General features: G+C 44.8%; 1 protein-coding gene across 1 annotated transcript; it reads right to left on the reverse strand.

Annotated features, from left to right (window-relative positions):
* LOC144128879 (lysosomal alpha-glucosidase-like) lies at positions 1-26410 on the reverse strand. Its single transcript, XM_077662652.1, has 20 exons — positions 26252-26410; positions 22502-22596; positions 20561-20877; positions 19488-19633; positions 17596-17761; positions 15265-15361; positions 13490-13728; positions 12413-12544; positions 11587-11697; positions 10689-10805; positions 9432-9631; positions 7312-7445; positions 6308-6459; positions 5632-5780; positions 4830-4914; positions 3488-3672; positions 2655-2743; positions 2482-2531; positions 1473-1622; positions 1-240 (listed from the first exon to the last, which is right to left on the reverse strand). Exons 1-20 carry the CDS (start codon positions 26332-26334, stop codon positions 178-180), a joined length of 2760 nt encoding a protein of 919 aa, XP_077518778.1. The 5' UTR covers positions 26335-26410; the 3' UTR covers positions 1-177.
* Between the last annotated feature and the right edge of the window lie 203 nt (positions 26411-26613).

Below are 26613 nucleotides of genomic sequence, written 5' to 3' on the forward strand. Positions count from 1 at the left end.
TAATCAGGGGGGCATTAGTTTATTGTGCAGTCGATGCGAGTAGAAACGAAGCGACTAAAAATGAAAGGACTCCAGTCCCTTAAAACTAAGGCATTTGCCGAATCTTCACGAGGAACACTGGCAGGTAGCGAAATGGCGTAAATGCTGGCTTTTTTTTTTCTGTAGCGAGAAGGGGCGTTACGCCCAGGTAATGCTGAAGTCTTCGTTCAGGATTTCACCAACGCCACTGATAGCCAGCACCTGAAGAGGGGAAAGAAAAACATGAATAAGAGCATAAATGGGGCGACACGTATACCTTACTTTTAACGAGGGAGTAATCACTCTTTGGCATCCACCCAAGCGCAGACATAGGGAAACAAAAGAAAGCTTTACAGCTATAGAGCTGGATGACATTGAGTAATTACTCCCTTATTACAAATGTACTCCACCTTGGGTAGATTCCTCTATACATTTGCAAACATACCTTACTTGACGTCTTTTGAATGCACGGAGTTGGGGGTGACTTCAATGTCACAAGCAAGTTTGAAATGTTTAAATCTGACTCTGTGCTTGCGCTTTGATTAATAGTATTGTCATGGATCTTTGTACTGTTGTTGTCTAAAGCCGCCGACACTCGGCTTTATCACTTCCTCGTGACGCGAGATGCAACCAGACTTATCTCGAAGTAACGCAGCCACGCGCAACTGCTCTCACTTTGTTGCACTTTTTGGTGTAGTTTTGGCGATCGTAGATTTTTGTAGTTTTGGCGCTTTTTTCTTGCCAGCTTTAAATTGAGCGCTGCCGAAAGCGGCAGGCATTCTCTTCGACGACCACCGACCACGCTTTTTGCTATCGCCGCCTCTGAGTCATTCAGTTCTTTGTGGGCGCGAGTGAGCCCCCCCCCCCCCCCCCCCCCTTAAAGAAAAGGAGTTGGAAGCCTTTTCACTGACTTCCTGGCTGCCAGACTGCCGTCATTATTGTGTGAGAGAATGCATACATTAAGAAAGAAAATCAAGTGAAAATAAAAAAGTGATGACATTTATTAGCAGCTTACGAAACGTAAAAAAAAACTAAGCTTGCCATCATGCTGCGTTTAGAAGAGCACATGACCGTGCTTTTTGTTTCAGTTATGTGCAAGAAGCTTACAGTCCGTTTAATACAGTTGCATGTTTGCGACAAATACAAGTTCGCCTTCTTCCGTGTTATTATTCTCTAGTCTTCGTATTTATTAATCGCCAACACAGCATGCCCTGTAGGGTCGTAACAGGTTGGTAGCAAGAGCTATGCAAACTGCAACTTAAATGTTTACTAAAAGTCCCAACAAAACTACACTGCATAAGCTGAAGCGTATATAAAGCGCGCTTCAACCAGCTGAATACGATTTAAATGCGTAAACTGTCAGGCCCTCCTTTTTAATAAAGTACCCGTATAAACGGTTCATGAAATAGCCTTGAGTGTTCCTCTAGGTCCGAAAGATCTGACAGTCGACTTACCTCGTGTCGGCGCATGTAGGTGAAATTGAGCGAATGCCCTCCAGCGATAGAGACCGAGGTGGGTTGCTCCGACACACCAAAAATGATGACATCTCCCAGGATCAGTTTATCGGGATTGCCTTTCTTAACATTGTTGATGACCAGCAGGTCCTGAAACGCAGAACATGAATTCCAAATATTCGAGTTCAACAGACACTGGCCTATGCATTTTTCTAAAAATCAGCCATCTTGGCGAGCATTTACAATGGCACTGGGCTCCAAGAAACATCTATTTTTTTCTCTTGGTCTGGTAATATTGTTGGCCATCAAAAAAGAAGAAACGAAGTCCTGAGCTTATCGAAGCCACGGGCTTGCCCAACTTAAAAACAAAGCGATAGTAATGCAGTGCATGGGGTTCGAGGCTACCCCAAAAACTCCGGATAAAAATGGTCGGGCAGGGAGCACCGGACCGGAACTGTGATGGTTCGTCAGGCCTAAGCGATCCGAATTTTAAGTTGTTGGATCCGTGCTGGCAGAGGCTTGAAGCAATGGGCCCGTGTTGGGCTCGAACCTTTACATATACGTGCCTGTATCGGGATTCTTGCACCTCAGTGCCGAATCAAGTACACTACACTCTGAACACGAATACGCCTAAATGGGAGTAAAAAGTTAGTAAGTTGTCTTCTGGCGCACTCCCTTTTTATAAAAGGGGGTACGCTAGAGGATAGCTTACTCCCATCTTACTCCTTTCTGTTTAGAGTGCAGGACAAGTGCATTAAACTAGTACACTATTATTGGTACACTAGTACACTATCAGCGACAAAGCTATCCCGCCAAGAGAAAGAGGGCTAGTACTGAAAAAGCTACAACTGCTCTTTTTTTTCTTAAAGTAAATAAGATTTTCGATGCAAGCTAAAGAAGCCAAAGTGACAGAAATAATACTAAGCATTGCACAAAGGCGTGCCCAGTTGTAGTTTTGCCATGCAAAAATTCGTTAATCGTTGCATGAAAAATAGCATCCGTGGCTCACCTTCGCCAGGGTAAACTCGAACAGACTGTACATATTCTTCTGTACGGCATCTGTGGAACAAAACATATCTTGCTTCTCATAAAACTGCAACGCGTTTAAGGAGAAACGAACATTGTGCGAAAAATTAAGATAGTTTCGCTTAATTAGTACGTGCAATTTAAAGAAAAAATTACCAAGCGATTCTCCGTCGTCCCAATACAACATTCCTTCGGCTTTTCCTCGAGCATCTGGTGCTACAAGGAGCGATATGTTGTTCTTGCGGCTGGAATGGAAACAAAATTTTGTTCAATTTTAAGTCGTTACTTGTTACCCCTTCGATTAATATTTACTTGAGGAACAACAAGCAAAAGACAGCACTACAGAACAATAAAATATGCGGCCTATAGCGCCGAAGGGGTAAAATAATGTTGTATTTATTAATAACATCATCATCATTATCATCAGACTGACTGCGCCCAATGCAGGGCAAAGGCCGCTGCCATGTCTCTCCAATTAACCCTGTCCTTTGCCAGCTGCGGCCACCCTATCCCCGCAAAGTTCTTAATCTCATCCGCCCACCTAATTTTCTGCCGCCCCCCTGTTACGCTTACTTTCTCTTGGAATCCAGTCTATTACTGTTAACAACCATCGGTTGTCTTGCCTTCGCATTACATACCCTGCCCAAGCCCATTTCGTCCTCTTCATTTCGACTAGGATGTCATTAACCCGCGTTTGATCCCTGACCCCCCCCCTGCCCTCTTCCTGCCTCTTAACGTTACATCTACCATTTTTCTTACCATAGGTCTCTGCGCTCTCCTTAGCTTAAGTAGAACACAAGTACCCTAAAACAAAGCAGTTATAAAAAATGGTACGAAATTGTTTCTTTTGCTCCGTAGTACTCGCCAGGTGTCTTTGGGCCAATTTTTTACTATTTTTTTTTCTGGCGATTCCAATAGCAGTCAGAGCCAATCCGTTTTACCCACAGCCAGAGGTTAGTACATTCTGGCAATGCCCTTTTCGCACTGACCTCTCCGTGGTGGTTAACGCCGGCTCCTGCATGGGGAGGATGTGACCGCCACGCACCAGGATGCCTGCCTGATTCAGCGGCGCAGGGAAGGTCCGGTAGTCGCCCGCAGCTTGCCTGTACTGACGTCCCTTGTAGAAGTCATACCACATGCCTTTGGGGACGTAAGCAGTCACCTGTCTCTGTGCCTGCGTATGAAGACACGCATGTTCAAGATCCTTCGGTTTTGTACCCAGTTTGCCACGTGGTGTGTCGGTGCTGATTAATTTGCTTATATATTTACATCTTAGATGCATCGAATAGAGTGCTGACCGCAAACATTTCTTACAAATGAGTGACTGTACTTGGAGATAAGAAGTCAGGGCGAAAATATACCGAGAATTTGAGAAAAACTTTTCGATCCCGCGAGAGAAAAAAAGAGAAATTTATAGAAATTTATTGATTATTACCGGGTTCGAACCCGACCGCGGCGGCTGCATTTTTATGGAGGAAAAACGCTAAGGCGCCCGTGTGCTGTGCGATGTCAGTGCACGTTAAAGATCCCCAGGTGGTCGAAATTATTCCGGAGCCCTCCACTACGGCACCCCTTTCTTCCTTTCGTCTTTCACTCCCTCCCTTATCCCTTCCCTTACGGCGCGGTTCAGGTGTCCAACGATATAGGAGACAGATACTGCGCCATTTCCTTTCCCCCAAAACCAATTATATTATTATAATTGATTATTACTTTTTTCTTGCCAAGAGGACACTGCGCGCTGAAAATGGGGCCCATCGTAATGGAGGGATGCAGGTTAGTCGAAATTGTAACCGCCGAGGGATCTGAAGGGAATACTGGGGGATTGCAGCGGACATTGAGAATGTTGCGTCTGACCGGTATCTGAACACATGAACCGAAGTTTGCTCTCTCGCCGGAATTAGTGCCACAAGCGGTTGGTGATGCTGGAGGATTCAAGATCCGGCAAGCGTCGGCAAAATTTTGTATGCGAAGAGGGTTTAAACGCCGGAACAGAGTAGCGCTGAACTGCTCTGCAATGGCAGCATTGTGCGGTCCCACTCGATGACGAGAAGGGGCTGAGCTCACCTCTAAAGGTGGATGAACGCTTCCCTTAGCACGTGATCGGGACCGATTAGCCTAAATGAGAGCGGCTGGCATTGCCTATTCCCCACCCTAGCAAGGGCTAGGGTGGGGAATGCCACCCTTAGAATGCCCATTAGAATGCCACGTCTTCAAAGTAATTCCCACCGCCAACACGGTAGAGCGACCGCATAAAAAACTTTTTTTTCCTACGCTTCTATCAGGGTTAGTTTTTTTTTTAAGCCTCTAAAAAGCAACGCGGCTTCGACTCACCTCGTACAGAGCTGGCGAAAACAGCAGCGCCGATCCCCACATGAACTGCTCGTCAATGTCATGCGTCTTGGGGTCCTCTGGAAATCTGAACGTTTCCAACAATGTACAACATAAAAACCTCGTTTTTTACGCTTTCCTTGCAACTCGCCAAGTAATTTCTGCAGCTGACGCTCATTAACGGGATTGGAACGTGGTAGTGTGCTCTACTTATTCCTATCCGCGAATGTAGAAAACATATAGCCATTGGGAAAGCTAAAGTTATTCAACGTCGCATCTCATATTTCGCTATGATGATTGTAAGAACAGCGAAGTATACTGCCTTGTTTTGCAAAGACGCTTCTCGCGTCTGTTCTGAAAACATACATTGCAAACAATAGTACAAGCTCAGCTGTTAGCACATGAAGTCCTTGCAGGCTCAAGAACAAAAAGCAAGGAGATGGAAATTGAAACTTATTCGGAAGGAATACTGAAATTTGAAATAGAAAATTAAACCTAAAGCCTGTATGTTCGACACGAATTACGGTAACATGAAGTAAGGTGCCTAACTCAAGAATACATGTATACTAAAAAGAAAACAGTTTAAAAGTGCTGTTTCCATGACGTAGGCAGCAGTCCACAAGAGGCTAAAATTCTTCATTAAAAAGACTTTCATTAAACTCAAAAGAGCGAAAAAGTATGCGTCGTCGTGTCATCTAACCAGCACGGACGTATAAGGCACTCATGAGCACTGAGAGATATAACCGCAAAATATGCACTTATCCAGAGTGGAAATGCAAAAAAAAAATAAAAAGCGAGCGCCCACTCGAAGGAGAGAGCCCTGGCCACTGTTTCGCCGTAGACGTGGCTCCTGTAGAACAGCGTGTAGAGGTACGGCAGCAGAGCGTAGCGGACGTTCAGGGCAGACTTGGCAGCATCCACGACCTCAGCTCCCATACTGTACGGGTCTTGGTCCTGCGGTAGTCGTTTTTGCGCGGTAAGAGTGGAACATATGCGTGCTACTGGTCACATTCTATCGTCAGTGCAGTTAGCTAAAAGCATAAGAATATAATTGGACACGGTTGTGTAGTACGATTGTTCAACACAAGATATCTCGCGCAGGTGGTAGGCCGACCCAACCTTTATCCCCTCCTCTTAATACGCGTGTGGCTATCTCTGTCACAAAAAGAAAAGTCGGTAATGTTTGAAAACGCCCTACAACTAATGAATGATTTTCATACATTGCACACAACTATAGCTGGTACCAGAATAAAAAACAACAATATATTTCTAAACTCCCCTCGGTTAGAATTCCCCTGGATAGAATGAAATATGTTCCCTCTCGATAGCTGTCGCGAGAAGTCCAAGGTTGTTATGAATGAGGAAAGTTGGTGCTTTTTTTTTTCATTTCTGCAGTGAAAGACAAACCGTATGGGATGGTGCAATGTCATGAACGTTCAGTGCCGAACTTCTGCGACGAATGAACAGGACCATTTGCTTACCTTGTTGCGTAGGTCGTTGTGGTTCCTTGAGAAGGGATAGAACGCACCCACGACTTGCCAACGGGCACACAACTCTGCTGTAGTGTTTTCCCTGAAGCCACAAATGTCAGCACCGGCAAGGGGAATGCCGTACAATCCAAAGCTGAGGATGTCTGCGAAAAGTGGGGACAAGATGTCGCTTGCTTTTATGGCCTGTCTCGCAAGTATTGCGTTTTTATTATTTCCTTTTCGTTATTTCTAACGGCATGATCTTCATACTTCCTTCTTTCTAACTGCAACTTTTAGCTATCTGGCGACTGAGTCACTGAGTGCAAATGTGGAGAGAGTGCGGAAGTCGAGAGGTCCGGAAGTATTTTTATGCGAACATTCCGATGAACAGCGGATTCGCTGTGCTGTTCCCATTAAATAGGCAACAATGACAGTTCTTCGATGGCTGCGAAGGCGGTAGGTGCGGCCCCATTCCTGCTTCTGAACTTTCTGACACTCAGCCCCTGACCAGGAAGATTTACGTATGAGCCTGCCAACTTCGGAATCTGGCATCAGTTATGAGAGGGAAACTGCACCCCAGAGCTCAGTAGAGCCCTATGGATAGCACAAGATAGATGGTTTGGTTTATGGGGGTTTAACGTCCCAAAGCGACTCAGGCTATGATGAGAGATGCCGTAGTGAAGGGCTCCGGAAATTTCGACCACCTGGGGTCCTTTAACGTGCACTCACATCGCACAGTACACGGGCCTCTAGAATTTCGCCTCCATCGAAATTCGACCGCCGCGGCCGGGATCGAGCCCGCGTCTTTCGGGCCAGCAGCCGAGCGCCGTAACCACTCAGCCACCGCGGCGGCACAGCACAAGATAGAGAATATACAACACCACGTGTACTACATTTCTTGCTCTCTGTGTGATATGCAACTCCTTGCATGATTGGCTGAGGAGCTTAGTTCGCACAACGACGTGACCAATGCTACTACTGCTGAGAAAAAATAAGTGCTCGTATTATCAACATACTAGGAATGCTGAGCCTGAGGTCTTTCCAGCTGGACAGGATGTCACCGGACCAATGGCCTGACCAGGCACCCTGGCCTGCGGAGGTGGACCGGGAAATGATGAACGGACGCTTCTGGTGGATCTCGACCAAGGCCCTGGAAAAGCAATGAACGAAAGAGCGCTCAACGAGACATGGCAATACTACAGTTTCGCGTCACCCCCATAAGCTGCCTCCCTACGGAAAAATAAATGATGGTTCACAAAACGACCGGTAGAAAACGACGCAGGCAGAAAAGTGGACGGACGTGTTAAGAGTTGAGTTTCAGCGCTGTTGGTAGAAACATTCGCACCCAGCAATTCTGGACAAAAACATTTTTGAGCGGGAAATAGTTTATGAACGCAATTTTTTTCTCCATATAATGCAATATTTCATTTCCCGGGCTATCGAGTGCCGAGGTCATGGATGTTAAACAATCGTGATCAGTTCTTACTTTATGTTTCAGATAATTCCACCCCCTGACTTGCTGATGTCAGCTGTAGCTTCAGCGATACCGCAAGTTTTTAGTCAACAAACTACGAGTTTGTGTGACACAGTGGTCACGCGTATGATGCGTGAAAAAACAAAACAGGGACATCACCATCTATGGAGCAAGTTTTTCAGCCGACGCCGGATCTTCCGATATGGTTTCCGGCAGCTGGGTCGTCCGCGTTGTCATCTGTGTCCTCTGTGGACCCACATGCCAACTTCCAAGTTCTAAGTATATTGCTACAGCGCACTCTGAAGATTCTCTACAACAATATAGGCCAAGCAAGAAAAACGCTCTAAGATTTCAGTCCGTTTATTTGCGCTTGACCTCTCTTATTAAGTTGTGAGGAATAGTTACACTTTTTAATTGTAACAATCAATATATCCGCCGACCACTCAACGGCAGCCGCGATTTTTTTTTATATTCGCGTTTATTTGCTGCTCGATGCGATCGATTGCAACACTTGAAAAGAAAGATTTTGTTGCACATCAGAAGGATGGAACCTTACCTTCGATATTTCTATAACAGTATATTACAATTCTTCAATATTCAAAATTTTTGTCCGAGAATGGTGGACACGTGCTTGCCAGTTGCCCACCGACATCTTAGGATAAGAGTTACTTTATTAAAATGCCGGCAACCAACGGTTTAACGCGTGATGACGTCGGCCGACATCTTACATAATAAGAAGACAATGGACACCTGCAGAAGGACAGTTTTCTTTTTTTTGGCGGTGTTTGAGCAGCTTCCCGTGCCAACGGGATGGTTCTTTCCGTGTAGCGCATCTCACTAAGGTGCGCGCAAGGCGTCTCCTGAGCCCAGGGACACGTTCTACTTCGCTGCTTTATGATAGCATGGTAGCACACACAGTAGAGCGCAGTGAGACAGCGCTGTTCTCGGAGGTTGAAGGGGTCTATTACGCTTTCGTCTCCCGCACAACATTTGATTTTTCGTTGAGGGCTTCGTATTCTCTGGTGCCTTGAAATTGCTCGTCTCACTTTGTTCAACTTGAAGTTATGTCAAAGCTACTACCATTATCTTAACCAAAACATATTAAAAAAATCTCCATCCCTGCTCATTTTTGCGCGGATGCGAAAATAACCCTTCTGTACCTTAAGTCCCCTAGCTACCCAGTAAGCGCATTAACATTTCAGCTAAAGGAAGTGACCATTGGAACAACGAAGTCTCAGCGTGGCTTCGCCGCAGTGCGAAACGGAAATGGAAACGCGAAATGCGTCGAAATGATTTCGCAGTTCATTTCTCAGTTTCGCAGCGCAAGAGAACATGCGTCACTTGTCACCTTCGTCCAATTCACCGGGTGAAACAGGCCAGTACTCCACCAAGCGCCAGAGAATATCTTCTAAAACCGGTGCGCAATTATCTTCGTGATTACATAATTTCATCAGGAAGATTTCTTTGTTAATTAAAATTTTTAAATCATTTCCTTTAACAAAAATTCACCCATGTCTACTTTAATTGCGCCAATGTGTCACTTCTCTTTGAGTGTGCAAGGCAACCTGGCCAATCCCCCACTGCGGGTATGTGCCACTGCACCTGAGGGCAGCAACAACAATAACAACCACCGAAAGCTGCCATTTTCAGCGGGAAACTCACTGGTAAGTGGCCTTGGCTTCCAGCTGCGGGTAGACGCTGTGCACATTGTAGTGTGACGAGATGTAGTGCTGGTCGCTCATGCACAAGGTGTGGATGGAGAGCGGGTCTTTACCCGGGACATACGGTGGATGCTCGACTCGCTGGTTGGACGGGCATCCCTCCTTGTGGCCATTGTAATACGTGGACGGCTCATTCATGTCCTGCGAATAGCGCCCGTAAGCTTAAGCGGTGCGCATGCGGAAAGCTTTAAAAAAACGCGCAGTGTTCGCGAAAGCAAATGCAGCCCACAACTGCTAAGCTTCGTGCGACTGCCAAGCACGACGAGCAAAATCACGCATTTCAGCATTGTTAAGGTCTACTGATCCGGAGTTCCCGGGTTCGAACCCGACCGCGGCGGCTGCGTTTTTATGGAGGAAAAACGCTAAGGCACCCGTGTGCTGTGCGATGTCAGTGCACGTTAAAGATCCCCAGGCGGTCGAAATTATTCCGGAGCCCTCCACTACGGCACCTCTTTCTTCCTTTCTTCTTTCACTCCCTCCTTTATCCCTTCCCTTACGGCGCGGTTCAGGTGTCCAACGATATATGAGACAGATACTGCGCCAATTCCTTTCCCCCCCCCAAAAAAAACAATTAAAAAATTGTTAAGGGTTACTTCGCAGACCGGCCTCTCGTGTAGCAAAGAAAAAATTTGCTTCTGACCCGCAGGTCGTGGTCGCAGATCCGGCGCATTTTTAACTCCAAGTTATGTTTGCTCGTTTTTCCGCTTTACGGTAAACAGTTCTGCCTTATGACATACACAGTTGTGATTAGTCTTGAAATGTAGGTCGCCGTAGCCTGCTTTCAGATGTGCGGGATGTTGAGCTGAAAGAAACACCGCTTCTTGGCGTGATGAGCGAAACTGCTCTAATTGGGCGAAATCAAAAGCCAATTAAAAGCCAAGATGTTCGTTCAAAAGCTATCTTCTGTGTGCTTTGGTTATTTTTCTTTTGCGACGCCATAGCCCCACATGCAGTACGATCTTTCTAGCAACTGACTTTCCTCCCGCTTGCTCAGTACGCCGCTCTTATCCAACTGTCTCCGTCCCTTGGCTATTTCTCGTCTGTTCTTTCTAAATTGATATAGATGTAGCAATCCACGTACCAGCGAGCGAGACGGCCGGGCTCTAAGCAATGCAGACAGCAGAACACGCTACATCCAGTGCTTATGCAGATAGCCAGCAGTAATGCTTGTTCAAGCAATTGAGGCTCCATGACTTACGATCCAGGCTCCATCGAAGGGCACAGTGGTGTGGAATCTTTGGAACTGCTTTTTCCAGAAGTCCGTCGCATTGGGGTGTGTGAAGTCGGGGAACACGGTGCTCACTTTGTTCCACACCTGCGGAGAAGTCAGCAGGGTCACAACGCTATGCAAAGAGTGATTCTTTCTCTCACGGAGACGTTTCGGTTTGCACTGTATTTCAGCGTGAACCATCCAGCTGCTTGGATCAACTGCCTTCTATATTTGCCACAAAAATTGACCGGATAAGGCGTGTGGGTTCAGCGGCTCGAACTGCGCGAGGACGCTCCGAGATTCCTCACCGCTTGCCGCAGCATAATAATTTTTTGGTACGTACGCCACACCAAGCTACATCATAGCAGTCATATTTTCATAATCGACAATTAATATGTTCTATTTTCTTACGATAGCCTGAGACGCTCTGGTATGTAACTCTATAAAATAAATTAAGCCTGTTTTATTATGCTCATTTATTTCACTGCGCGTACTCTTACTGTCCATCATCTAGGCAGTGAAAGCTTTTTCTAAAGAGAAGAAAGGCAAGAACTCCCGTACGCAGGGATTTCACTGAAAATTCGAAGATCAATTATTCGAAAGCTCTCACCTACAGCCTCCCGTAAAGTTCACCGAGTAGCTCTTGGACGTAAAGATACGTTTTTTTTCGACATTGACCACTTCGTCATTTTGGCGTTGCGTTCAATGATACTTGTCGAGTACAGCATTTCCCCACAGAACCATGATGTCTTTTACTTATCTGTGCACACCCCACGGACAAGAGAACCCTCACAGCAATGAATTCGACCTCGGATACTCCAGTGGTCGGACGTAAGACTCTTAAATGCAGCGCTCAAACACTAAAGCTCGTTATCCGTTAGCTCACCTTGGCGTATACTATTCCACCGGTCACGTTCTTCACAAAAACATTCATCTTGAGCCCATCATCAAATGGCGGGTAGGTGCCAGGCCTTTCGCTTCCGCTGACGCCCGGGTCCTAAAGGCAAAAAAAAGCAAACTAATTCACAGTAAGGCTAAAACCACCGTTCATACAAATGACACAAGAGCTTTCATTACAGAGCAAAAAGTTTAAGAACAGCGCAAAACGATAAATGCGCTCCATTCAGCTGAAATGTTTTTTAGGTAAGTTAGCTTGCGTAAGAATGTGCAGCTAATTAGACAGCCACGTTCGGTAGCCGGTTGCTTACGTTTACTTGAGGCAAGAAGACCTTTTTTTGTTGTTTCGATTTCACTCATGAATCTAACGTCCTCGGTAAATTTGAGTTGCGACTGGGTCGTGTTGGACATAACTCTGGCACGTTGAATGGCATCAACGTAAAATAAAAAAAGTGGCCGGATGTGTTCGTTTAACAGGAAGTTTGCTAAGAAAACTGTGATCTCCAGCTGGTCGAAATTATTCCGGAGCCCTCCACTACGGCACCTCTTTCTTCCTTTGTTATTTCACTCCCTCCTCTATCCTTTCCCGTGCGGCGCGGTTCAGGTGTCCAGTGCTATACGAGACAGATATTGCGCCATTTCTTTTCTCCAAAAACCAAGTATTATTAATATTATTATTATTAAAACTATGAAAAATGCTCTCTCAAAAGCAAACTGACATCAAGTGCGCATCCTTGTCATAAAGAACATCACCCCTGACAACCAACAGTGTAAACAGTCTAAAAATAAGGGAAGAGAACAGTGAAGGTACGTACAAACATCATAACGTAGTGACGCCCTCCCTCGTGGACGTCCGCGACAAACTCCGGCAGCCCGGCGTACTTCACTTTGTCGTAGGTGAAGTCGTTCCATTTGTCCATGTAGTCTATATCGTTCCACTGCACATCCTGTTCAAGGCGCGTTAAACAGGTCAAGCTTCGATTATGAAGAGTCCAATTGTCAATTTGCCAGGGCATTATTAATGCGAAAGCATTTCTCGGCTATGTCGACGGGGTGGTGTCACCAAAGCGTGTCACCAAAACTTGTCCGGAGTGATTGTTACATACTGAGAAGAAGTAGCATCAAGCGAATGATTGTGATCGATAGAGTACAATGTGAGGATGATGCGCGAAAAGTTTAATGTCAATAAGATGGTTAGTTATTTATTAATTACAGCCAATAATGTCAAACAATCCCAAAATAGCGCGGACGTTGATTAGTGAGTGGACGGGAAAACAGCCGTGGATGACAAAATAGTTGGAAAATAGGCAAAGAAGTGAAAATGAAGTTTTAAATGGATTGAAATGTGTTTGATGAGTGAAAATTATTATAACAAAAAGTTTGATTGACATGGATTAATTAGTTAGTTAATTAGAAGCAAACGTCAATGGTCTCATTAAGAAAGCAAAGAGAGGCGACGTGTGTCGTGGAGGCGTCAGTGCTTTCGCATTCCTCCAATGCGGGTCGCCGCAGTGATCTCTAAAGTTTTCTTTTATTTCTTACGTGTTAATTACCCTTAAGCCGACTCCCAAAGGATGGTAGAAACGCAATATATATCTTCATTATTTGCAGTAAGTTGCACTTATCTGAGCTTAAGGAGCTTGCGTCGCGTGTTACTGAAAAGTCACAGCAAATCCAAGGATTACGAGAGGGTATTTGTTTGACCTGAATGTATCAGTGCGGCTGTATATTCTGGTATGCCAGGTATAGTAAGCAGGGCCCAAATACCTGCAAAATCCAAATTCGAAGCAACAGGCAGTATCGTGGGATACGAAATGATTGGTTCAGACATCGCACTGTCGAGCGGCATTTGGTGTGGAGCGTGCCACAAAACACTGAAAGCGTAATCTCACCAGTGGTATGCCGGCTCGGATGTTGTTCTCCATCACTTGTCGTGTCCTATTGAGCGACCCGTACCCGTACCGGCACAGGTGGAAGCCAAGGCCCCAGTAAGGCGGCATGGCTGGGAAGCCCACCACACGCTGGTACTGCTGTACCACGTCACCAGGGGTAGGGCCCGTGAACAAAAAGAAGTCGAGCACTCCGCCCAGGGCGCGAAAGGTAGCGGCAGGCGTCGGTTGGAGGAGAACCTCTGACAAAAAAGATGCTTCCATCAGGCGCTATGAGTTTGATGTTTCTAACGCAGAGAGTTTATTACTCTATATATCTTTCTTCAATTACTCTATTATACCCACGGAACACACCAATGTCCTTTTTTTGTGGCATGCAGTCACGTCTCAAGTTTTCGGCGTGGTTATTCATGGTCCACCCAGTTGCTAGAAGTTTGGAATCATGTGAAAACGCGGAGTCGTCCCGAAATAGAAGCTTCTGAATTCCACAGTCAGACAGTCAGTGATTTTCGCTGAACGAAGTGAGAGTGAAGGCGGGTTTCCTCAGCAAAAGCCACTCGCCGACTGCTTGAGATTATCGGGAAACCCGCCATAGTGATCAGAATAACGACAACGACACGGGAGTTCTCAACAACATTGGGAAAAACATCTAATCGATATCCACATCCCAAGGCTGCATATGAGCTCTAGAGAAGGTCGTAGGGATTTACTCGGGATTTAATGAATGAATGAATAAATAAATGATTGAATGAATGAATGAACGAACGAATGAATGAATGAATGAATGAACAAATGAATGAATGAACGAATTAAATAAATAATTAATTAATTAACTTCTCCAAGAAATCTGAACCCCTTGCATTTCTCAGCTCGCTCCAAAATTACAGCGCATGCTTGTTTTCTTCTATTTGACCTCTATCTAAATTTAACCTGCGTATACAACAGGATGCAGTGGCCACTTCAATACAACGACAGTTGAAGTGCCTGAAAAGATAACTATAAAATAATTTTACTCTTAACACCCTCAGGGTTTGAATTAAAACAGAAAGGCTGGTGAAAAAGGCTTGAAACGAAGCTGAGGAGAATAGCACCGAGTGCGGGGGCAACCGCGATTACAAACGTATTTGTGTGAGCGGAACTTAATAATCTTTTAGTTTGTATTAAGAGAAAATGAACATTTTTCTGGACACAATGATACGTATGACGTTTACAGGTAAATTCTCAGATTAACAAAGAAAAACAAAATGTATTCGCGGCGCCATGGCATTACACGGAGCTATGGGGATTGTGAAATTCGCAAGCGTGATGCTCAAGATGAGAAAGCAGGATACAAGTAATATCAAAGCACTCGAAGACACCTCTCTTTTGATGAGTACTTAATTGATTTCATGACGATCATGATTGCGTACTACACAAAAGCACTGAATGATGTGGATTTAATTGCCAGAAGACATTGTCTCGGGGAACCCTTAATCTTTTTTCTCAGATCTGAGAAATGCTTTGTTTTACTAAGTTTGATGTTTTCTCTTTTCTATTCCAGTTTCTGTGCTACATTGTGATTGAAAGATCACACATCCCGTTAAGCACCTGTAATATCTGATTTTTTTTTACTGCTCGTCGTCTTTCGCAGTTTAATTCATATTGTCAACTGTGCTCGCATACTGCTACTTTTGTCATATTGTTTCTGTCCCTTTCATATCCTTGATCTCGTTCAATCCTGGATACTGTGCGTTCAAGAGCAGGGATGCGCTTTCAAGAATGGATAAGCAGGAACATACCGATAAAATTGCTGTTGTGGAGAAACACGCCGTGGGCGGAGCCGCCCTTTTCCACTGCGACGTAGAAAGGATGCGCCCCGTAGAGGTTGACATCGGCCTGAATTGGATAATGGAATAAACGAAGCAGGGTAAATCTCAAGGTGCATAGGATGGTATTCTATGACAACGTAAACATACGCTGGGTAACAGTAGTGATAAAATTTGCTCTAAGTGAGTATACGAGATTTAGTGCGGTCAGATTATCTCCATTAAATCCGGTGGCAAGCTAACGGTAAAGTCAGCAGATATAAAGCACCACTGTTAATTACAAGCGAGGAAAAGAGAAGTTCTAACAGAATAAACAAGTCAACTTTGGTCGATCACACTCCATAACCAATAGCTGAGAGAGGGCACGCTATTTTCTATGATCACTGAAAATATAACTGGGACTTGCCGCCATGCATGCCTATGAATTGGGTCTCTCAGGCCTGAACTTGAGAACTACTAATCCACTCTCAATAATTTGAGAAAAATGCCGTCTAGAATGAAACCTGAAGCATCTAATGTTGCCATTTGTTCTAGCGTAATGTAAAACGACGCCATGTGCGTAAACCCATACATCAGAGGCTCACCTGTGCAGTATATAGGCGAAAACGTGAATTCATACTGATACATCAGAGGGAAAAAGTTATTTCTTCTTTGTACAGATGTATCAGGTTCGTGATTAGCATGAATTGTTATTCCCGGCATGCATTGTTTGCAAAACGGTGTGGCATGTTCATATCTAAATGTGTATAATCATAATCGTCCTGATCATAAATACGAAAGTTCTCACCTAGACTTCGTGAATATTAGAATGTCGTCTAATTGTGCGACTCGTGAATACATGACATACAAAGCGCAACAAAAATGTTGCAGGTCTAAACACTTTTCTTGAGTTTCCCCTTTAGTGTACCGAACAAAAGAAGGTATACATTGTCTTGTCAGAGAAATCAAGCAAGTTGAGCTACTTAAGAACTCATCTCGCTATCATGGGGACTTAGCTTGAGACACTTCGCAAAAGCAAAAAAAAAATGAGGGGCGATCAATTATATTGATGCAGAGGAAATGCGAGAGCATTCTCCACTACTTTATCTTCCTTTATGCTATAGTTCTGCAGCCTACAACCGCTAACGCTACTTGTAACTTCACTAATCCACTATTATCACTAGAACCCCAATCACTGTCACCTGTCACTCAAGTTTCCTTGCCAGCTGATATTGCTGGTGTGTCATTATAGCTTATGTTTCATTATATCCGGAGTTTTATAATAGCCAATGTTTCATTATAGCTAGTTTGTTATAATAGGCATTGCTTCATTACAGCCGGTGTTATAGTAAGCGGAATGGTGGCAGGCGAAGTGCAGGAATTCCCCTTAAAGAGAGAATTCCCCACAGAAGCCGACGCCGGACAATTTTCGCCGTCACGGTCCTCGTAATGCTCTCGCATTAATGATATACCGCATCATTGGGCAGAGGCTTGACTAAGTTGAAGTTAATGCAGCTCTGCATCATCATGCATTATGGTCCAAGTTTTCAGAGTCGCCTTCCTCACAGTCGGGTGGAGTGCATTTTCTTCATGAATAGACGGACCGAGCGCCCCACTTCGCATTAACTCGCCGCGCGACATGCGGCCACTTATAGTTCATGGTTCAGACTGTATAGCAGGCATCGATGGCTTAATTCCTGCCTCGACCAGAGCTACATAGTGTCCTAGACATAGTTCACTGGTGACAGGCGACCAAACGTGCTTTCTCCAAGCAAAAGCTTGAAAAAAAAAACATATGGCTTGCTCCTATATGAGCGTTTTTACACGCTTAATGCGAATCCTTAAGGGAACATTTGATTACCCTCCACCGAAACGAAGCCACACGGCTACAGAGGAAAGCTATACAGCCTTTTCAGACGCTTCGTAGTTGAAGAACAATTTGTCCTATTCCGGGACTCGAACACGAGGCCATCACCTAACCGGGAGAAGCCGCTCCTTTTGAAACTAAGTATGCTTACGCTCAGGTGGATGCTAATGAGTAAATTCCTTAATTGAAGCATTTCTCTTCATTTAAATCTAATTTATTTTCAAGGTTTTATCTGACTACACTGGACTAATACGAAGCCTTATGAGAATGGCCTTTTTGAAGGAGTTAACGAATTCTTTTGAAGGGCAGACCGAGAAGCGGCAAAATGGGACACACACTCACACACAGTAACAGGAAGCAGACACTCAGCGATCAAGTGTCCGCATACATTTGTGTGTCTCTTGTTTTTTCTGTTCCCCAGCGGTCGCTATGGATCAGCTTTGTATTTATGACCCTACCCTTGGTGCTCCGTCCCTGGTGAACATGAGGTACCGCGTCCAGTTGACGCTCCGTCGCAGTGAAGTCCACTGTTCTCCCAGCCCATACACGACGTTTGTTGGCATCCACGTCGACAACTGGAGGAAGTATTCCGTGAACACCAGGCGCGACAGGTCCACATGAAACCTAAAAGAAACGCGACGCGGTGAAACTCTTTTTCTTCTAACAACACCGACGTGTTACATGGACGAGTTTCTGGTAACAAAAAGCGTCGCAAAAACTGGAGAGGACACTTGAGCTCCGCTTTAAGTGTTAATTGGTTAATACCCGTATACGAGGAGTTGGTCATTATCTACTTAACATTCATGGATTACTGGAAGTCCTCATACCACTCCTGGCGCAGTGGTGCAGCTGTTAAGCGATGCGCCACTGTCCTGCGATGGCAGGTGCTGCCACCCGTGGTGCTGGTGAAACACAGGCTACTCTACCCGAGCAACCTCTAGCGACAAATCATTAATGTAACTGCCACCTCCCATGGTGGCAGTTTGATAATACAATGGGCAGGGTGCGTGACGCCGCAAGGTCACGTGACCTAGGTGGCCCACCTTTGTCACATCTCCGGGGATTTTTCGCTCAAAACGCCGACGATGCCAGAATTTCTGCACAACGGAAACCTCAACGCTGTCGCGTTAAAAAATAGAAGTACTTAAACCAAATAAATAAATTTGCATCTAGAGATGAAGGAGCTTAGAAACGAGCAGGTTTAACGAACTGCTGTACATTTGTTTCGGAGACACAGAAGGCATAACACGCGGAACTTGCGGTAGACAGTTTTCCTCCCCTCAGCTTTTTTTTTTTTTGTGATCGATTAATGAAACCACACGTGTAGTACAAATGCGCTGAGTTTTAAAATCACAATACGAGACACTCAGCACATTTATACCACAGCTATGAAATACCAACTGACCCCCGTTGTCGCCTTGGTAATGAATACAGCGCGGTGTAATTTTGCGCAAACAGACGCGAAGTTCCTTTCATATTCACTCCACTGACAGGGAAGGTAATTTACTGGTTCCTAAATAAAATAAAACAAGACAAAAAGGTATGTAGTACTCCATCGCTCAGTATTAAGTGAAGCCGCATAGACAGCTTCTCACTTGTCTGCACTTCGACAGCAGCTTCAACATCTGCTAGCTCGTTCAGTGAGTATCAAACACATATTTCTTAAAGCAATAAAAAAGGGCCTGCAATTATTCACTCATATACATTGAAGATCCAAGAGGGCTCAAGTAAATATCCGGTTAATGTATAGCGCTTCGTCACACGCACTGCCATTTCCTTTCACATTATACTATAGTGTGCAAATAAATTCTTTTCTTTTTTTAAGTTCCAGGCCACTGCTTTGTTTCTGGACCCTTTCGTACAACTTACATGCCATCCGTGGCGCTCCAAATCTATGGATGGCAAGCAGGCTTTTTCTCCGTGCTCTTTTACAATCTTGCAGTGTCAGCTACGCCACTAGATCTCCGTTACACAGCCCAACAGCAAATTCCAAAACGTGAGGACGTTTGATAAGGACGCAACATATAGTCGCGACTCAAGAAAGATTAGCACAGGTGACCGACGACTGGCTTGGCGGAAAAAATGTAGAAAGTAAATAAAATTTTTCGCAGGCGATGATCTTCTGTTGAACCTCCAGCATGACTATGAATTGGGCAAGGCCTGCCATTTTTGTTATTGGCGTTTCCGTATAGATCAACTGTGTTACTCTTTTTTTACTCTCAACTGTATGTACAAGAGAAGGGTGTGGCAGGCACAGTTTGCTTATGCTGAAACGTAAGGAAATGCGCCGAATACATATAACGCCGATGTCACGCATCTCGTTGCCCAATCAGAGGACACGGTAACTTACAAGGTTTTGTTGTGTTCGCCTAATCGGTGGATGCGGAGCACGCCACTGGTTGAAACCTTCAACTTGTAGCCGGTCCTCCCTGCGAATCTTTTGTTCGGTATCTCCGGTAGCGGCGGAACGTACCGCAATCGCGTGGCGTCGCCGATCTGGATAGAGGGATTCAAGTGACGATGATGATGATGATGATGATGATGATGATGATGATGATGATGATGATGACATCAGGCTTAATGGCACATAGGCAAAAAGTGATTCTGTAGATTTTTCTTTGTCCAACATGCAACACGCGCTGCATGCAACACGCGCAGACAAGAATCCCGAAAAAAAAACCTATGGTATCTCGGTTTCACCCCGCCGCGGTGGCTCAGTGGTTAGGGCGCTCGACTACTGATCCGGAGTTCCCGGGTTCAAACCCGACCGCGGCGGCTGCGTTTTTATGGAGGAAAAACGCTAAGGCGCCCGTGTGCTGTGCGATGTCAGTGCACGTTAAAGATGCCCAGGTGGTCTAAATTATTCCGGATCGTCCACTACGGCACCTCTTTCTTCCTTTCTTCTTTCACTCCCTCCTTTATCCCTTCCCTTACGGCGCGGTTCAAGTGTCTAAAGATATATGAGACAGATACTGCGCCATTTCCTTTCCCCAAAAAAACAATTATTATTATTATTCTAGCGTTAAGTTGCTCACTCTCACCCTTTACCTCATCCGGAAGTTACGTATTGATGTGGGGGACAAATGCGAAACCGGTACCGAAGGAAAAAAACGAAGGCTGATTCTCCAACAATTAATGGAGGCCTTTCTTATATGTTTATTGGGCCCCTACCGTTCACGCATGGTAGCTCGGTTCCACTATTTCCGGAGGCAAAATACATCTCGGAACGCCCGTTTTCGAGGAAAAAAAAATTGCTATTGGGTGCAGAAATAAGACACATTTGAGTCTTAATCGAAAACGGAGGACCCCGTATGTCCTTAAAGGAAAGGAAACTTGCAGGTGCTTGCAAGAGGGGTTTAAGAACCATTTAAAACCGATTCTCTCCTTCTTTCAAAATCAAAAAAAGAAGTGAACGAGGCTTGCCGTGATCCTGGCGATGTCTTGATCGTAGTAGGTGACATCAACGTCAACAGTCTGCACGTCGTCATCGATGCCCGACGGCGTGTTCCTGGTCAATGCGATATGGGCACCAGAATTGTGTAAGTCGATGGAATCTACACCGTAACCGGTGTAGTACTTGGGATAGAAGCACACGGGAACGTTCGCATTTGCTCCTGCGACAGTTCCGGACATATTCCAACAGCATCCCCGGTCGAGACACGAGCCTTCGGTGGCGCCTTTCTCCGGGTGACAGTCGAAACGGTCTTCGACTCGCTTCAGGTCACACTGTGATCCAAGTGCTGTAAGGAAGCCATCATAAGAACTCGTTCTTTTAAAGCAAGTTAAATAGAGCAATTCAAGCATTATAGTGCCATCAGCATAATCGCCAAGTTAGGAGTCAAGCTCTTGCAACTCACGTATGCGATACATTAGCATGCTGTATATAACATAAACACGATAGGACACAGGCGGTAAGACTTAAAGGGAGGCCCGTCACACCAAACAATTTGTGCTAAATTGAAAAATTTTCTATTCACTGGTAGATGGGATACGATAAATGGCTTTCGCATAAAAACATTCGCAATCGTAACAAGTAGAAAATTAGAATGTTAGCTAATTATATAAATACATTTCAACACATTGCTGTGTAAAATGCTGCGTGTACGGCACAAGTTTAGTCCCTCACTATGCCATTTAATTATATTTAAACAGAAAGATACACGCGTATAAAGAACTAAAATAGGACTCTACGCTGAATATTCGAAATCATACCAAGAACCTGCTAATTGCAGTTGGTGTTTTATAAGCCACTTCAACGGAGAAAATAGTGTACTAACAGCGAAGTTTTAACAAGAGAGCAAGAGGCAGAGATCAGGTAAATTAAGGCTTTATATGCGAGTTGCGAGGGGGACTATGTAATTAAGCGCGTTCATAAACAAAAAATTTCCCTGATGCCATCAAAAAATCTACGGAGTTCAGCGCTAGCTGGTTGTTTAACGTCACTTCGCTATGATGTCACTGATCAACCTAACATTTCAGTGGGACCTCCGACATAACTTGGCTACGGTATGGCAGAGCCGGACATTATATGGTAGTTTCTGTCGTAGCATTAAATGAGCTTATTAAAGCATATACCATCGAAGAAGAAAGTGCTCCTAATAACATGTCATGCTATATTACATTAGCTTATTCATTAAAATTCATATAGTGGATTCAGATGTCCTTGCTGGAGAGCGGGGGCGAATAGTTACAAGACCGATAAAATACTTTAAAAGAAAAGTAGCATACCTGACATAATAAGTATTAAGCTCTCACAAGTGCAAAAGATCTATTTGTACACACATGCCAAACATACCCTACAATTTTGGACAAAACCATTTTTTGGTGGGAAGCCGTTTATGAACGCAATGTTTTCATATAATGTAAGATTTCACTATAACGATAAATATGTCCGCAGAAAACTGTATGGCAGTCTCGTATTTTTTTCTATTAAGGTTTTTCCTATCATCAAAAACGTTGTCCGTTCTTTTTCTATGGCAGTCTTAACTGCTCGATGCGATCGATCGAAACATTTTAAAAGAAATATTTTGCTACATTTCAGAAGAATGAGCCATTACCTTCAATATTTCAATCACAGTATCTTACAATTTCTCAATTTTCAAATTTTTTTTTCCGAGAATGTTGTACATGTCGCAGACCAAAGCAGCACTACTGAATACTATTCATTTATTTTTTATTATTTATTTATTTATTATTTATTTATCTATTTATTTATATTAGTACCTTCAGGGCCCAGAGGGCATTAAAGAAGGGTGTAGAATGCATCAGTATAACATAAAATGAAAATGTGGCAATGCAACAGGAGGGAAACAAACACAAAAATTGCTTTTGACATCGCTAATTAGGTCGGGCCAAAGCACTTACCATTCACTTCATTATCAGAGGCGCTCTCAGCGCGTTGAACGGAAGGGATGGAAGCCGACTGCAGCGCTTCGCTTCCCGGCCAGCACAGCGCTGAGCTGAGAAAGTTGACATTTTCATTCAAAATGGCGAATTTTGACCAATTTTAATTTGAATACCGGCAAGACGGCATCTCACTCAATCACACGACTGATCGCTGCTCGTGCAAGGGGGAAATCGCGCGAAGTTCTCACGGAAGGGTCTTTTTTGGTGGGTGCCATAAACGCTTGAAGCCTTGCTTCATGACAGTGGCTCGTACGAAGAATTAAAGATCAGTAACATCCACATTCTGCAAAATTCTCAAAAAGATATATAGTAGTATAGATATAAGGTGTCAACAGTTTCGCATATAACGTAGAACGATGCCTTGTTGAGCGACTTGGTTGGTGACACCCAATGTGTGAAGACCGAGAAAAAAATAAAACATGCGAGTACAACACAGCACTTGACGGTACGACGCTGGATTAATAGTCTTTTTTACACAATTCCACAGGGCATTGAGAGACGTTTCCTCCAGAACCGAAACGGCCTGAACAAGCAACGCATCACTCTCATCACGGACACGGGCTAGACTCTAACCCGCCAAGAACATGAATGGTTTATCTGCAAGCTCCTCAGCAGAATGGTCCCTGCACTCGCTTCACCCCTTTATCATGACCGTCTCCAGAGCGTAGATATAAAAGCCACTCCATTCTGATTTGAGGTTATTCCTCCTCCTTCTTTATCTCTAAGAAAAACACACAAGGCTTGCCGACACCTCCTGTGTGCGTGGTGCAAAAGATGCAACGTTTGCTCGGGCTATATCGGTTCTGGCACATGCGTATCTTTGGCCACCGGGGAACAGTGCCTAATGAAGTTGTTTGTCCAACGTCTTCCCCGCCTAGTTCCTTCCTTGCCCTTGCTTGCTCTCTTCCTTCCCACAACACGTATGTACGCCAAAAGAAATATATTTTTTCCGGTTCAAGGATAGCCATCTGAAATTTTGCGAAATAAAAAATCCACGCCCCGGCCGCTATCAACCTCCAATCTGTCCCCCCCCCCCCCCAATCGCCACATCACCCTCCTCTAGGCCCCCGTGCACTACGGACACCCGGCCAACGCGGCCCCCCACAAGCAAGCTTCAGCTCTCGTCAACCGGGCAGTGGACAGCCTGCCTTCGTTCCGCAGTGCGAGGGGCCGCCTCCTCGCCTCTCAGAACACCACTACGCATTATGAAAACGCCCGCCAAATCTGCCCCTTCCTCAGCCTTCCCTGACCAAGACCGAGCAGGTCGTATCGTGTCGACTTCAAATCGCCACCATGACGTCCCCTTTCCTATTCTCCCTCATATATAGAGGGAGAAAATCTCCATCATGTCAGTTATGCCCAAGCACCAGAGCGTATTTTAAACATACTTATCAAAATTGCCCAAACAAACCGAAACCTCCATTTCAAGGGATGGAATCGCAGGAGCGATGGAAAGCTGCTCTGCGCAGTTCACAAGCGGAGCTACAGCTTCGCATCGTGGGCTGGGACTTGGAGGTCGCCGCGTCCTAACAGGGCCCGGACATCTAGAGCGGCCCCAGGGCCCATCGCCGTCCTGCTCATCCCCCTCCCCCTTCATCCACCCTCACCTGATCCACTGAAGTGGGTCCGATAAAGATGTTACCAACCAACCCCACAGCGACCTGTAGGCTTGCAGTAATGCCACACGTGCACGTGCATGAGCAGCCAAGTAACGGCGTCAGCGTCTCCTCTTGAGTAGTTCGATAGCGACCGCTTCTGCCGCGCGCCTAGAAACTGCACTAAGTGTCGCTTGAGTGCAGCGGCTGCTGCACATTATGTATCCTAAACAAGTAATTTTAACAGTCTATACAAGGTCAGTCAGCCCATCCGACACATTTTCAAGTCGAGTAGAACTACTGCCGCCAATTTGTGTCATCTCTGAAGGACGTCGCAGTTCTAGATCATTTTATTCCTAGGCTTCTACGCTCTTCAAGCTTCACTAAAAGCACGCAGTGTTGTTGAAGACAGAGCTGACGTCGACCATACAGGGGCCAAAACTGCAAATCTTTCCGCAGTTAATGATTACTCGTTATTGTCTGGCTCTTGGACTGTTCTATCACGGACCATCCTCATCGACCAACGCACACCGAGCGCCAGTCAGTCAGATCAGTTTCTAATGTTTTCATCCTCCCCTGCATTAGCGATGAAGTACTATATAGCCGTATCAGCACCTCCCTCTCTCTCAATTCTAGTCCAATATGGCCTCAGGTCCACCTTTATCAAATGACCGCTGATGGCACAAACACGTTCGTTGGTCAGGATGTGGACATGGCAATGCTCTATTTTTACCGGGCAAAAGGTCATCACGTCATTCCGTGGTGAATAGTCCAAATAGTTTTTTTTTCTTACAGAACACTTCTTCTTTCTCCTGCTCCTCTTACTATTCATGTTGCTCCTATTAATATATTTTTTGCGACTAGCAAAACCGATACCACTGCAGCTGCTACTATTATTACCACTACTAATACTGCTGGGGATAATACAACTAAAACTATTGCCTACTCACTGCTGCTGCTGCTACTACTACTACTACTACTGCAACTACTACTACTACTTCTACTACTACTACTACTACTACTACTACAAGGACTAATACAACTAAATCTATTGCCTACTCCTTGCTGCTGCTGCTACTACTACTACTATTAGTATTGCTACTACTACAAGGGATAATACAACTAAAACTATTGCCTACTCATTTCTGCTACTACTACTACTAGTATTGCTACTACTACTACTAGTAGTACTGCTACTACTAATACTACTGCTGCTGCTACTACTACTAGTATTGCTACTACTACTAACACTACTGTCGCTGCTGCTACTACTACTACTACTACTACTACTACTACTACTGCTACTGCTGCTGCTGCTGCTGCTACTACTACTACTATTAGTATTGCTACTACTACAAGGGATAATACAACTAAAACTATTGCCTACTCACTGCTGCTGCTGCTACTACTACTACTACCACTACTACTACTGCAACTACTACTAGTTCTACTACTACTACTACTACTACTACTACTACTACTACTACTACTACTACTACTACTACAAGAACTAATACAACTAAATCTATTGCCTACTCCTTGCTGCTGCTGCTACTACTACTACTATTAGTATTGCTACTACTACAAGGGATAATACAACTAAAACTATTGCCTACTCATTGCTGCTACTACTACTACTACTAGTATTGCTACTACTACTACTAGTAGTACTGCTACTACTAATACTACTGCTGCTGCTACTACTACTACTAGTATTGCTACTACTACTAACACTACTGTTGCTGCTGCTGCTACTACTACTACTACTACTACTACTACTACTACTACTACTACTACTACTACTACTACTACTACTGCTGCTGCTGCTGCTGCTGCTGCTGCTGCTGCTGCTTCTACTACGACGACGACGACGAAGACTACTACTGCTACTACTACTACCCCCACCACCATTACCACTACTCATGGTTCTAGTACACGACCAACTCAATTTTTATACTCTGAAACCTTCCTAATAACGGTCCAGAACCATTCTTTTCTCAGAGCAGCCTCTCTATAACCACAGCTAACTCTATTTTGAAAAATGTACAAGAGTTCTAATGAAGTAAAGTCTAAACCCCGTAGACGCAAAACGCGTTCCAAGCAGCCGTCTCACCTTGCCAGCAGAAGACAGCAGAGTTCTAGCATCGCAGAATGCGCTCCCCGGAGCTGACTGAACCGTACAAAACTCTGTCGCATCAGGCGACTAGTCTTCGGGGTTATAAAGTCGCTACAGCTTCAGAGGGCTCGTAGCTTATATTTTCGCTCTCGACAGCATCTTGAAGTGTGCTGGGCCTATCACACACTTCCTGGGGCAGATATACACACTCGACTCCTCAAAGAAGCCGAATGCGATAACAAGCGAGTTTCCTTTCTGTTTGCCAAGTTTTGGCGTCTCGCGACCCAGTGATAAAGCGACCTTATGCAGGGATAACTGCGTATTGCTAGTTTCCGCCTTTGCACGAGTCAAACACGGCA

Source organism: Amblyomma americanum, chromosome 4 (genome assembly GCF_052857255.1).
Source record: "Amblyomma americanum isolate KBUSLIRL-KWMA chromosome 4, ASM5285725v1, whole genome shotgun sequence".
Taxonomy (NCBI): domain Eukaryota; kingdom Metazoa; phylum Arthropoda; class Arachnida; order Ixodida; family Ixodidae; genus Amblyomma; species Amblyomma americanum.